General features: G+C 43.7%; 1 protein-coding gene across 3 annotated transcripts in view; it reads left to right on the forward strand.

The window, feature by feature from the left end:
• GREB1L (GREB1 like retinoic acid receptor coactivator) overlaps positions 1-12,821 on the forward strand; it is a 247,207-nt gene extending 234,386 nt beyond the window's left edge. For all 3 annotated transcript variants that reach the window (XM_054984549.1, XM_054984550.1, XM_054984551.1), the window contains 2 exons: positions 2,442-2,580; positions 7,886-12,821. In XM_054984549.1, the coding sequence (XP_054840524.1) occupies positions 2,442-2,580; positions 7,886-8,049 (303 nt within the window). In that variant the 3' untranslated portion in view covers positions 8,050-12,821. The remainder of the gene's footprint in view (positions 1-2,441; positions 2,581-7,885) is intronic.
• Positions 12,822-14,229: the final 1,408 nt, after the last annotated feature.

The following is a 14,229-nucleotide window of genomic DNA, read 5'->3' on the forward strand; positions in this document are numbered from 1 at the left end:
AGACAAAAACTACTCTGGGGGCTGTCATTCCCGCCCTAGAGCAAAGTTCCAGAGCTCCATTCTGCATTTTCCTTGCATCTTTTCAGTGAGGTAATGTATTTGAATGGAGCGGCAATGCAAATCAATGGGCATTCATGCCTCGCATCACATCCAATGAGCCTTCAAGCCTCTCGCATCATTTCCAGTGGGCATTCTGTTATTTGTTTCAGAACCTCAACTCTCCCCCCCATGGAACTGTGATGCCCCCTGCAGCTACATGAGGCCAGACAGAGTATCCCTATGATCAGCATGGCTTGGTTCAGCCTCGGTTATATCGGTTCAGCCTCGCTGTAGCTCCACATTCCACCTCCATCCTGGCAGCCGCCCCCGTGCGCTAATCTTTCATCTGGCTTATCAGACAACAGTGCTGTTGTATGAGTGAGTCCCTCCTCCTGCTAGTTATACACAGATAACACTCTTAGTCCCACTCTGCTCCCTGCAGTGTATCTGAGGGGAAGGGGCTCCCAGGTGCCACTGGACCCCTGCTCCTTTTTGGAATCAGAACCAAACAAAGGTGCAGAGGTGCCTGGAGCATCTTTAGGGCCACCCCATCCTCACCAACCCAGAGAAGTGAAAGATGGGTGGTGGTGGTGGGGAACAGCAATCATCCACAGGAAAGCACACATGCAGGGAGAAAGTTGTACAACATAGACTTTATTGAACTGCTACAAGCGAAGAGGATGTCTGGGCACAGGTTGCCAACTCTGTCCTGGGTTATGACTGTGCATATGTATGCTGCTCAGGGGAGTCTTTTGGAAGCAGGTCGAGCCAGCCCTTTTGCAGCCTCTAAGTGAGGTATACTCACAGGTCAGCCAGTTGACACAAGGGATACGCTCCTGGAACTGGGCTGGAAAGGCAGTATGAGGGGATAGCCAGGGACTGTGGTGGCCACATGTCTCCTGGTTGTATTTCCACCTGCCTGAGGGAAAATAGAGATATGAGCAGCAATTGTGGGGCCAGGTCTGCTGCACCTTAGGAGGGTCTGTGGCCCCAGGGGGGCAGCAGTGGGGCAGAGAACATCCAAACAGCTCTTGCCCATCCAGCTAGGAAGTGCTCCTTGGGTGCATCACCTTGCTTTAGTCCTGCTGTATGGTGCTCTGATCCTATGTAGAAGTGGGTGCGAGGGTTGCTTGGCCAGGGGAGTTCAGAGAGCTGGTGCGCAGTCACTCCAGCCCCTGCCCACACTCAGTCCTCTGCCCAGAAGGGTGTGTGTGCATCTGAGAGAGTCTACCTGCAGCCCTGAAATGGTCCGCGTGCATCCTCACTACCCCTCCAAGGCAGCTCTATCGGAAATGGCTCCCTGGATAGGTGTACCTTCATCAGCCATGGGTCATGGTGTCTCATGGGCAGGCTGCCACCCTTGCTGGCAGCCTCAATCACACAGGCCAGTATTTGGGGCAGGTGCCGGCACATATGCAAGAGGAGGGGGGGCAGGTGTCTTCTCTGTTCCATCTTACTTTCTTTGCATACGGGGTCCCCAAGCTGGGACTCCAGAGATGGTTTACCTGCAAAGGAACTTTATCGAGAGTCGTTAGACCTGCTGGACTTAGCTCTCCTCCCTTGTGTGAGTGCAAAGTGCTTGCCCATTTTTGCAAAGTGCCCACTGTGCTCTTTTTCCCTGCCGCCATGTGCTCTCCCTCCCGCCTTGTGCTTTAAGTCCCCAAGGCAGAGGGTTCTTGGGCAGAGTCCATATTGTGCCCTACTTACTTGGGTTAATGGGCACCATAGCTAGGACTTTTGTAGGGTGGAGGTTGCAGTTATTGGGCACCAGCAAGGAGGCTCAGCTGTTGCCAGGGTGTGAACAGATTGGTTGCGGCTGTAGTCAACATCCTATGCTCCTCTGAGCCATTTGGGCAGGGGTAGGCGGGAGGGGAAGGTGGCATTTCCTGCAACATGGATGTTACGCCACCATTTTTCATGGCATAACTTTCTGCTGCTGCAAGGGATGCTCCTGAGCCTGAAATGGCTTAGGGAGCTGACTACTCTTGCCCTGCTTCCTGCCACACCCCCTTGTCCACTGGTGCAAGGAGTTAAAACCTAGATCTGCCTGTGCCCAACTGCTGTGGCCAAACACTGGCAGGGAACCTAGGCACAGTGGCACCAGAAAGATCTGCCAACGTAAGTGGAGTTTATGATGGTGGAGGGGCTGGGTAGGCAATCGTACCTCTTATTTGGCTTCCTAAGCACTTTCGGCACCCACCCACACAAATAGAATTGCACTGTTAGTGTACAGGACATATTTATTTGTTTGGAAAGTGTTTTTTATGAACAACAGACATTCTCTCTAGAATGAACAGTGTTTCTCAACTGTGTGTCTTAAAGTTTCATGTGGTAAAACATTAAACTTTTAAAGACAAGAAACTACAATGTAAATAAGTTTTTCCTCCTTATTGTTTATTTAGGTAGCTCTCTGCTATATCAGTTCACGACCACATTCTGTTAATGTCAACTGTGAAGGTGTGTTTTTTAGTGGACTTCTCCTATACCTTTGTGACTCCTTTGTAGGCGCAGACTTTCTTAAGAAGTTCAAATTCCTGAAAGGTAATGTGGTTTGTGTACTAATTTAATTTAATTTATTCAATTTATATTCTGCCCTCCCCACACCAGCGGGCTCAGGGCGGATCACAACAAGACTTAAAACATATTTCACAATTCAACCATTATTACCATTAAAAACATAAAATACTACATATCACAATTTAAAAACTACATCTATATAAATATAAAAAACAAGAAACAGCAGCACATAATTTAGATGCTCACCTTTTCACCGTCTCTAAAGCATGTTTACCAGAAAAATATGTGGAAGATGGAAGGTGACATTGGACGGGAGGGTGTATAGTTTACCCCCCCCCCGACTAGGGGGGGGCACGGCCTAGCATCATCCATATGCCTGGCGGAACAGCTCTGTCTTGCAGGCCCGGTGAAAGGCTAACAAATCTTGCCGGGCCCTGGTCTCATAAGACAGAGCGTTTCACCAGGCTGGGGTCAGGACCGAAAAAGCCCTAGCCCTGGTTGACGCCAGGCGGGGGCTCCCTAGGGCCAGGGATCTTTAATAGATGTTTATCGCTCGAGCGAAGAGTCCTCTGGGGCTCATATGGGGAGAGGCAGTCCCACAGATACACTGGTCCTAGTCTACATAGGGCTTTATAGGTTAGTACCAAAACCTTGAACCTGATTTGGTACTCCACCGGTAACCAATGCCGCTGGTGCAATGCCCCCATATCAGTGTTCCGGCGATGACCCGCGCCGCTGCATTCTGTACCAGCTGTAACTGCCGGATCAGGTTCAGGGGAAGCCCAGCGTAGAGTGCGTTGCAGTAGTCCAACCTAGAGGTGACCATTGCTTGGACCACTGTAGTCAAGTCGCGGGACGATAGATAGGGGGCAAGTTGCCTGGCTTGTCAAAGATAGTAAAAAGAAGACCTGGCAACCACAGTAATCTGATCCTCCATTGTCAGGGAGGAATCAAGAATCACCCCCAGGCTCCTAACTCTCGGAGCCCATGTAAGCACTGCCCCATCGAGTGTAGGAAGCCAGGGTCCCGGATCAATACTTCCATAACTCAAGTACATGATCTCCGTCTTCGTAGGGTTCAGTTTCAGCTGACTTTGTCTCAACCATCCAGCCATGGCTTCAAAAGCACGCTCCAGGACATCCGGGGCCAATTCAGGCCAGCCGTCCAACAACAGATAAAGCTGGGTGTCATCCGCATATTGGTGACACCCACGCCCGAAAGTCCGCAGCAACTGGGCGAGGGGGCGCATATAGATATTAAATAATAATGGGGAGAGTATCACTCCCTGTGGCACATCACATACTAGTGGCCTACGGGACGATAGCCTCTCCCCTAGCGCCACCCTCTGTCCCCGATCACGGAGAAAGGAGACTAGCCACTGCAGCGCTGTCCCCTGAATCCCCACATCGGCGAGGTGGTGGATCAAAAGATTATAGTCGACTGTATTGAACACTGCTGAAAGATCCAATAGAATCAGCAGCGCCGATCTGCCCCGATCCAGATGCCTGCAAAGATTGTCTGTGAGGGCGACCAGCAGTGTCTCCACCCCATGTCCTGGGTGGAAACCAGACTGGAAGGGATCTAGGGCCTAGGTCTCCTTCAGGAAACTCTGCAGTTGTTTCTCTGCTGCCCGCTCAACCACCTTAACCAGAAACGGGAGGTTCGAGACCAGGTGGTAACTGAGCGGGTCGGTGGGATCTAATGATGGTTTCTTCAAAAGAGGCCATACCACAGCCTCCTTTAATGCCCTAGGAAAAACTCCAGAGCTTAAGGACAAGTTTACAATCGCCTCCAAGGAATCCCGTAGTCCGTCGACACTGGCTTTTACCAGCCACGACGGACACGGATCCAGGGGGCATGTGGTAGGCCGCACCACCTGCAGAATCCTGTCTACCTCCTCCCCGAAAAGGGGGCTGAAACGAACAAATATCCGCCCTGGAGATGGCCAAGGGGCCTCTAGTTCATGTACTGTATCAACTGTGGCCAGTAAGTCGTGGCGGAGAGACAAGATCTTATCAGCAAAAAAGCTCGCAAAGGCCTCACGGCTTATCTCCAAATTCAAGTTTTGGTGGTCTCCACCTGATTGGGAGACCAGTAAGTGCACCACATTAAACAACTTAGCCAGGCATGAGCTAGCTGATGCAATGGAAGCTGCGTAGTATTCCTTCTTCACAGCTTTCACCGCCATCTCATAGGATCTCATAAGCAACCTATAAGATGTTCTTGCTTCCTCGTCACGAGATCGCCGCCACACGCGCTCAAGTTGTCTTAGTTCCCATTTTTGTTGCTGTAGTTCCTCCATATACCAAGGAGCTTGGCGATTTCAGGAACGAAGAGGATGGTGGGGGGCGATTTCATCGATGGCCTTGGAGAGCCAGACCTACCAGTCCTCCACCAGCTCATCTAATGAACTGCCATGGAGCATCGGTTCCCACAGGTCATTCTGGAAACCAATTGGATCCATGAGTCTCCGCGGTGAGCATAAATTTGCTCACCACCCTTGCAGGGGGGGCACACCCAGCCGAGCCTCCAGGACTGCGTGGTCTGACCATGGCACTAGCTCTATTCTGTCCAGTACCACATCCAGTCCCATCCCGAAAATCAAATCTAGCGTGTGGCCCACATCATGTGTGGGTGCCAGTACAAACTGGAAAAGTCCCAGTGTTGCCATGGCTGACACGAGGTCCACAGACTGTACAGAGGCAGCATCATTAGCATGGATATTGAAGCCCCTCAGCACTATCAGCCTGGGGTACACCAAGGCCCACCCCGCGACCACCTCCAACAGGTGCGGAAAAGCATCTGCTTGTGCGCTTGGTGGCCAGTACACCAGACAGACAGCCAAACTTTCCTTGGCACTCCACACCAGTCCCACACAATCAATGCCAGAGATCTTCAGGATGGAAAGCGGCCTAACAGAGAAACGCTATTGGATGAGAATTGCCACCCCTCCCCCCGACACCCTGTTTGCGACTGATGAAGGATCGAGTATCCCGGAGTGGGACAGCTCTCCCAAGGCGACTGTTTCGCCCTCCCTCACCCAAGTCTTGGTCATGGATACCAGGTCTATATTAGCTGCTGCAAAAATATCACACAGTCTTCTGGTCTTATTATTTATGGACCTGGCATTGCACAACATCAGTGTCGAAGGGGAGTTTTTCCTAGCTCCAACACCAGCATGTCTCGGGATGGAACGTAGGCTAGAAGGGCACCAAGCCTTTCCATATCTCCGTAACCTTCTCCCTTTTAACCGAGTCCCACTGCCATACCTCCCTCGTCCCCAGAGGATTGGGATCTCTGGCCCTATCCTGGTTGCCCTCCCCACATCCATCATCATCACATCACAATACACAGTATCCTTTAGCAGCAGGAAGCAGCACCAGTTCTAATAACACAGAGAGTAGCACCAGTTTTAATCCAACAAATTTCCATGGGTCAGCCAAGCAGTTTCCACCTAAACTAATAACATCTAATGAAAGCCAGGGCTTAAATCAATTTCAATATTCCAGTTCAATTCAGTTTATAATATATTCCAACTCCCATCTACCCAGTTTCACATTTCAACTTCTTGTTCCAGCATTTACTATCTTGCTTAACAATTCCAGTTTGCAGCAGAGATTTTTTTTCTCATTTATTTTGGGAGAACTCTTAAAGATTCTCTAATTTAATTAGGGCTACAACTAAACTGTCAATAATTGTTCCATTCTGGGGGGGTTGTACAATTCTGAAATTATGGCTAGAACCTATCCCTATTTTACAATTCCCAAATTGTATCCTTCGTGGTCTTGCTTTGCTGGGTCAGCTCAACACACTCTCCCCGAGCCATCCGCCTAATCCATGCCCGGGGGCTTCCGGCATTCCTCGAATCTCTTTGGATGCCATCTGACGCTGCTCGGCTCCCTCCAGAGATCCTCGGCATTTCTCGGAGGCTGCTCGGCGCTTCTCCGACGCTGCTCGGCTCCCTCCGGAGATCCTTGGAATTTTTCAGAGGCTGCTCGACTGCTTGGCGTTTCTCCAACGCTGCTCGGTTCCCTCCGGGGATCCTCAGCATTTCTTGGAGAACTCCACCTCAGCCTCAACAGCCCTACCCACTCGACCTTCTTCCCTTCGACTCCCCGTTCTTGCTGGCCCGAAACCTTTACTGCTGGCCCTAAACCTTTATTGCTTTTATTTGATCAAATATGACAGCTTTCTAATAGGGTGGACTGGGCTACTACTAGCAGGACTTACAGAAACTATAAATGTCACCACATCCACAAAGAATGGTAATTTCCTTATCTCTTTAATGTCTTTAAAATTTGCATCATGGTAGCTGATCCAAAAAAGTTGGTGGGATGTTAAAGTCCCAAATCCATCACAAATATTCAGCCACAAGAAATCCCAATTAAACACAATATACTCAACTACTCTATGATACATACTCAAAATCACTTAGAATTAAATGCATTTACTATCCTTTAATGACACAACCTTATTATAGTCACAATGGGTGATAAAACAATGGATTTTTCCACATTTTCAATTCAGGATTCAGGCTGAATTTGGGATTTCTATTGCAAATATAGGGTAGGTAGTAATAATGAAAGTGTTGTGTTGGATCCCACACATTCCTTCTGCTAGAAGAGACACTTTCTTTTGTGAAAGGAAAAGTGTCTCCCGAGGATCCAACACATGATCTTGTATATGTAGCTTGACAGATCCTTTTCTTGACACATGCAAGTCTTTCTTATGCTAGGTACAGCATTCCCTTTAACATCTGGCATTAAATTATGGTTACTACTTTAAAACCTGTTCTGCATTATGTTGTTTTATGCTCTGGCTGTATTTTGAATGCTGTTTTAATAACTTTTATGGTGCTTTATTTTGTAAGCTGACTCAGTCAGATTTCCCTGGAAAGGCATTTATTTCCAAATAAATGGTCAAAATTTTAATCACATCACAGCCTATTTTGGTAGACCATTTATTAACTGCTACTTCCTCATGCGCTGCTATGGATTATCTTGCTCTTTTTATTTCTGACAGATGCCTTTTCCATATACTTACAGCTGTTTCTATATGAACATGAAAACCAAGTTTTTCTAAAGGGAGGTGTAGAAACGAGTAGTTTAGAGGTAGATGAAGTGGTCCATGAATGGTCTAATTTGGCTTTGGAAGAGAGTAGATTCTGTGTTTAGGAGCAATGTCAGTAGCATGTTGTAGCAGTGCTGTTGAGTACTACCTTAACTTGGTATGGGTAGTATGTCTAAGTAGTGGGCAGCGATCTTAGCAAATCAACAATATGAAAGACCCAGTACACTCTAAACTTGTGTGTTTTGTTCTTTAACCTAAGGTGCAACCCTGTGTGTAATTTGCCAAGACAGGAGTTCTTTGCGTCAAACAATAGTCCGTTTAGAGCTGGAAGATGAATGGCAGTTTCGTCTTAGAGATGAATTTCAAACTGCTAACAGCAGTGATGATAAACCACTCTATTTTCTTACTGGACGCCATATATAAGGAAACAAAATGGCAGAGGAGGAGAAGAGAGCCTGACAAGTTTTATTGTGTCGTTTTTCTTCTTTCTTTTAAAGTACAATCACTGTGGAGCAAAGTGCAACCACTATTTATCTTCAGTACTCTTAAGGATTTTCAAAAATTCTAATTCCATCTGTACATGTTTTTCTGTTCTTTTGTGATTGAAAGAACATAGTGATTCAAGTTAATTCCTAACGGGGCACTGTTACAGAAGCGAACATGTCGTTGTGACCCATGGTGCGGAGGACATTTTGGCGGATGATGCGCTCTCCTCTGGTCTTTGTACTGTGCTAAATGGAAGGAAAATAACTTTTGACATCAATCAGCTTGTGTTACACAAGATTCACACTGAGGATGTGGAATTATTTGAAGATAATATGCTGAGGAATGCTGTCCATTTCTCTTCATATCTGTACTTTTGGTACGGTATAACTCAGGGGTTTGAAATGACAGATATTTGTGTTAAGAGTAATCTTTGTTCATTTTCTGTTCAGTGTTAGCTTAAGATTTGTAATTTTATATATATTGAAACTGTTTTAGCAAAATTTCCACAGAAGTTTTAAAAAGTTTACTACATAAGCCTGAACAAATTAATGAATGTATGGCAGGCATTGTGCACACAGGCAGGTTTGTTGAAAAACTTTTATTTCACTCACTTGGTTTTCAGTTATTGTCCTGAAGCCAGAGATGCACATGTTCAGATAATTCACCTATTGGTGGGAAAGGAGGTGTTTAACTTGTTTCCCTCCTCAGTGGGTGAACAGCTTTCCCCCCTTTTGCAACACACATGAAATCATATTCGATGACAAACTAGGTCCCATGCAGATACCTGATTGTGTGCATGGATCATCCTTGTTTGCAGACTGAAAAGTATCTGATCAGCCAGCTTAAATATGCATGGTCGCCTCAGTGTATTTAAACTTCACCAAAACTCTTCCAGTCCTTAATACTATCAGAGGTTTCTTAAAGTAAGTAATCAACCTTAATTTGTTTTACACAACAGAAATAGTCTGAGCTCTTTTTGCATTTGGTGCCTTTCATTTGCATCAACACTCATTTCTCAGAGCAGAGAATGTTGTTTTGAATTTTCATTGAGCTGATCCTTTCCTATGAGTTAAAAATGGACTATAGAATAAAGAGGCTGAATCAAAATCAAGCCCCAAGCTATGAGTTAATAAACATCCTTGAAAATCAGTTCTGTATGAATTGGGACTTACCTCAAGAACTCTTACTTTATAAAAATATTATATACATACCAGATAAAGCTGGCCATTTTAAATACCAGGCTCAATCCATTTGAAAGGCACATCATGTGTGTGTGGAGGATACTTTTCTCATGTTCCACTTACCCCTACCAACATCTGTTTTATGGGCATTCATAGAGGCAGGACAACATGGTATTATAAAGAATTGACTGGAGCACAAGTAAATTGCATTGTGTGCTGAGGGACACAATGGGCGTATGAAAGGCATGCCTAGATTTCTCCATTCCCTGCAGTGCCCTCTTATGATGCCTGCACATGCTTGTGTTAATGGGGGAGTGGAGAAAAAGGGACTTTATCGCTCTTAGTTGGAATCCTTTGCATGTGAGCCATATATTTATGTTGTGCTAGGCCAAGGCATTGAAATGTATTTGCATTATAGAGATTCAAGCGGGGAACCTGCCAAGGACTTGTAGGGAGCATGTCATTTCTCCCTGTATGCCCCCCCACTAATTCCTCTTTCCTTCCCTCCGCAGCCCTCCCCTTTTCCTGCTTGCTTCTTTACTTCCAACCCATTAGTTATCTTACTGTTTTCTGCTTCCTCATCTTCAGCATTATCCCCTTTCCAGCTCTCCCTGGAAAACAGCCTTTGCATTGATCTCCAAGCCCAGCCAAGTGGTGTGGGTAGTGAGTTTTTGGTGGTTGCTGGCAGTTCTTGTCCTCAGTGAGTCTTCCTCCAACAGGGGACATGATAGAGAAGGGGGGTGGGATCTTACCTAGGGCAGTTTTGGCCTCCCAGACTAGCATTGCTTTATAGAAACCAAAGTTTCGATGGCTAGACAATATTGTTGCCATTTCCTAACAACTCCCCAAATCATTGAGATTTCAGAATAGCAATGGGTGTTGTTTCTATTATTTGGGAGAATTTTAACTCCCCAATTTTTTTTAATATCAGAATTTCTACAAACCTGCAGCTTTTCTTAGGTTTGTAGCAAAATCCCATTCATTTTGTAGATTTTTGGTCCACACAGAATTTAACAGTTTTAATATAACTTATCTTAAACAAGCCACTGAATGATTGCAGAATGAACTTCTTTGCACCAAAAAAGGCCCTGTAATACTCCGCCCCCCTCCCCTTTTGCATCAGTATTTGGTGCAAAATATGCTGAATTGAAAATAATTAATTACTATCAGGTCTTCATACTGCAGTTGATATTTAGATAGTATTCATTTGCTTTCCACCCCCACTATTAATCAGATCTTTCCAGCTCCTCTCGCGCTTATCCTATTCTTTATTAATAGTTCTTCCTTACACCACATACATACACATGCTATTTTTTTTCCTTCTTCAAATATTTAAGGCAGGCAAGTGGTTTCATGAGATTGTGAAAGTAGTTATTCATTCAGTGCATTGCATTTATTATGATCTATACAGAAATTGTATACCTGCAATTTAAGAAGCACCTGCCAAAACGGCATTTTGAACAAAGTGTTAATCATGCAACTTTTTTACTTTGTGAAAGAGCTGTTTACAAATAATGAAAAACGTAATATATTGATTGAAGTTGAAAAGGAAAATAATGGTTTTCATACCTGTTGTTTTTATTATAGCTGCAATGCTGTAAATGTAGCGTATTTCAAATGAACAATTGTTTATTCTAGTGTAGGTTATTTGGTTGGGTTTGTACCCCACAGAGTTTGCCTTATACTTTAAAGAATACCTTAATTTTTATTTAGTAGAAGCTTATGTAAGAGGTACAATTAGGAGTGATAAGGCCTGCATGTTCACTGTGCAGTCTACAAGATGCATGATGAATACTGGTATTCTAGGGATAACTAGTTTTTTTGTAATTATGTTGGCCGAACTTAATACCTGAATAACATGATTTTAATCTGTGAAAGTTTCCAAAGAGTTGCCATTTTATTGCAGATAAAAAGTTTTCAAAATCTTTGTATATTTGATGTTTGCACTAAAGTTCTTAAAATTTCAGGTGCTGAGACTTAGAGATCCTTGGCAAAAAGGTCCAAAAATAGTGACAGGCAGAGTGTACTAAACTAAGGTCTTTTTCACACAATCAAGGGCTTGGGGAATTAGCAGACAGTTTGCACATCTTCCCTCAAGTGAACGCTTTTGAATCAGTTTTTGAGCAAGAAAAATGTAATACATCTCTTAAGTTATGCATTTTTACTCTGTATAAACATGTGGTTGCAGGTACATCACAAATATTAGTGTAAGCTGTGATTTTTTTCAGAAAGACAGCTGCACATTTCCTTCTCTCAATCCTTAGCCCCTATTTGATGGACCATTTTGTGAACATGTTCATGCCCCTGCAGAATGCCCCAGGCTCAACTGCTGACAGTTGTAGTTGAAGGACTTTGAGTAGCAGCTGTTGGGAAACTCCTTTTCTTAAATCCTGGAAACTACTACCAGTTACACTAGACAGCACGGAGAAAGACAGACCAATAATGTATTTATTTTCTTCATTTATACCCCACCTTTCTCCCTAATGGGGACCTAGAATAGTTTACATCATTTGCCTTGCCTCTATTTTATATGCACAACAGCCCTGTACGGTAGGTTAGGCTTAAGTACGTGTAACAGCGCTTCGTCACCCAGCAAGCTTCCATGGCAAAGTGCAATTTGAACTTGGAATTCCCAGATCCTAGTTTGATATTCTAACTACCACACCATAGCTTCAGGTGTTCTTACTTACTTTTCATTTAAAAATGGAACATACGTTTTCAGTATAGCTATTTAAGCACAGAAGCTCCAGTACTTAAGTTTTATATGATTGTGTGAAAATGCCTTAAGTACACCTGCCTTCAAACAAAAACAATTCAAAACATTTATCACTGCGTGATATGAGATCAGAGGACAGAATATGATACTACTAAATGGTATCTTTTTATTATTTTGGTTACAGGTCTTGCAAGCAAGTTAATGATATGACTGTATTAAACAGGCCAGCATCATTTTACCTGTAGACTAGTTCTTGAAGAGGTCACAGGTTACTTTTGAATGTAATCTATAACTAGAATAAAATCATGCATATGTTTGTAACTTATGTTGTTACTTTTTGTGACCTCTGAAAAAGAGGTTAAATGTTGCTTTCTTAGGGCTGCTTCACACTTCATTGTCTTCTTACACACACAATCGTTCTGCCCAGGAAAGGCATGCAAACGGTGTATGTCACTAATGTTATCACACAGGAACCTAGAACAGCAGGATTTTGAGTCCAGTGGCACCTTAGAAACCACAAGATTTTCAGGCGCCTACTTTGTTAAAGGCACGGCTGCAGTTTTCCTGAGGACGTATCCATATCAAAACAAATGCACGTGCAGCCTTCCTGTATGAAGCATTTTTCCTTGCAGGGAGATGATGTCTATGTAGGAAGTTCATCAGGTTTTAAGCAGTCCTTAATGTAAAAATTCTCTTAACCAAAACTTGGTGAATTTATCTTCACTAGTCAGTCTACCTCACATTTTATTGTTTGTAACTGTGGCTATAGTATGTTTATAATGTTCTTTCATTAAATTCTGTGAATGTTATCACATTACTGTTTCAAGCGTCTATCTAACCTGTGTTTTAAGGAGCTGTAAAACATAGTTCCGTGTCAAACCTATACACCATAGTAAAATACTGGTTCTTTTCAAAATCCAGTTATGTTAAGCAAATCATTTTGTTACTTATGGTTTTTAAATGTATTTTAAGAGAGTCAGCCTCAACTTTTAATACTTTGAAGAGGAGAAGAGAAAATTGTGTCAAATTCAAGTAAGAAGCCCCAGGTTTGCCAAAAAAGAACGGGGGATTTAAATTCCCCCCAAACACAGGAGTGTGGTCTGGGCTACCATCAACCACACATCTCCAATGGGCTAGCTACAGTTAAGGCTGAACCCTCATATTAAAAAAAAAGCTATCCTTCCTGCATATTAAGCTTAGAATATCAGTAAGAAAGCTTAGTTTTAACATGAAGGGCTATAGATATTATAAGCCCCTTCTAAAGTGGCACCATCTAGTGATAAATATTATCCAGGGCTGCTGCAGATTTAATATAACCAGAATAAGAAATTCTGACAATTTTATGGTGATGTCAGTACCTTTCAGTCTATTCAAGCGCAGGAACACTAGCACACAGAGCTCTTAGTGTATCAGAGTACTGTGAAATAAAATAGTCAGTGCTCCCATTTTTAGAGATCAAAATGGGAGCACTGACTGACTATTTATGTAAAATTACGTAAAAGATGCATCCCACCCCCAACATTGCCTCCATTAATTCCTGTGCCACTTAAATACAATCCCTGCACAGGACAGAAATTCTTCCACAATAGTTCCATTGGAAAGGAGAAATCATTCCCCTTTTCTCATGCAAATTCTCAGAGGAAGAAAGGAAGAGTAGAATCTTCACCATCAGCTAAGCTTATGCAGAAATGGAATGAGAAGCTAAGTCTCATTTCTTCTACGAGGGGAAAATACAGACAAGTGACAGTAGCATCTCTATGCTATTTTCTACTACAAAAAAGCCTCTGGAAAAAGAAACCACAGAAAAAAGAAAAGGTAGTTTCTTCCTTTCCATATTTTGTAGCAGCAAAGCTTCTGTGCGCTGTGCCTTCTTTTAGCCACGGAGGGAGAGGTAAGGAATGGGTTTTTTTTCCATTTTCCTACACTACCCTAGTGTGCAAGGCTGAAGTAATCTCCTCCCCCTCTGCACACAAATAGCAACAAACAACGCTTTTGCAGAAACTGGCAGGGTGCTCACTGCTAACATGCTGAATTGCAAGATAACGATTCACTTAACAAATGTTATACACACATGGTACAAAAAATGGTACTAATGATATTAGCCTGTGCTCTTGGCTTCTTTGAAGAAATAGTATACTAGATTATACAGGTGGTTGATCTTATTCAGCAGAATTCATATCATGTAGTAAGTGCTTCTGGTGATAAGTTTACTTGGACCAC

The sequence above is a fragment of the Eublepharis macularius genome, chromosome 7 (assembly GCF_028583425.1).
Source record: "Eublepharis macularius isolate TG4126 chromosome 7, MPM_Emac_v1.0, whole genome shotgun sequence".
Lineage (NCBI taxonomy): Eukaryota > Metazoa > Chordata > Lepidosauria > Squamata > Eublepharidae > Eublepharis > Eublepharis macularius.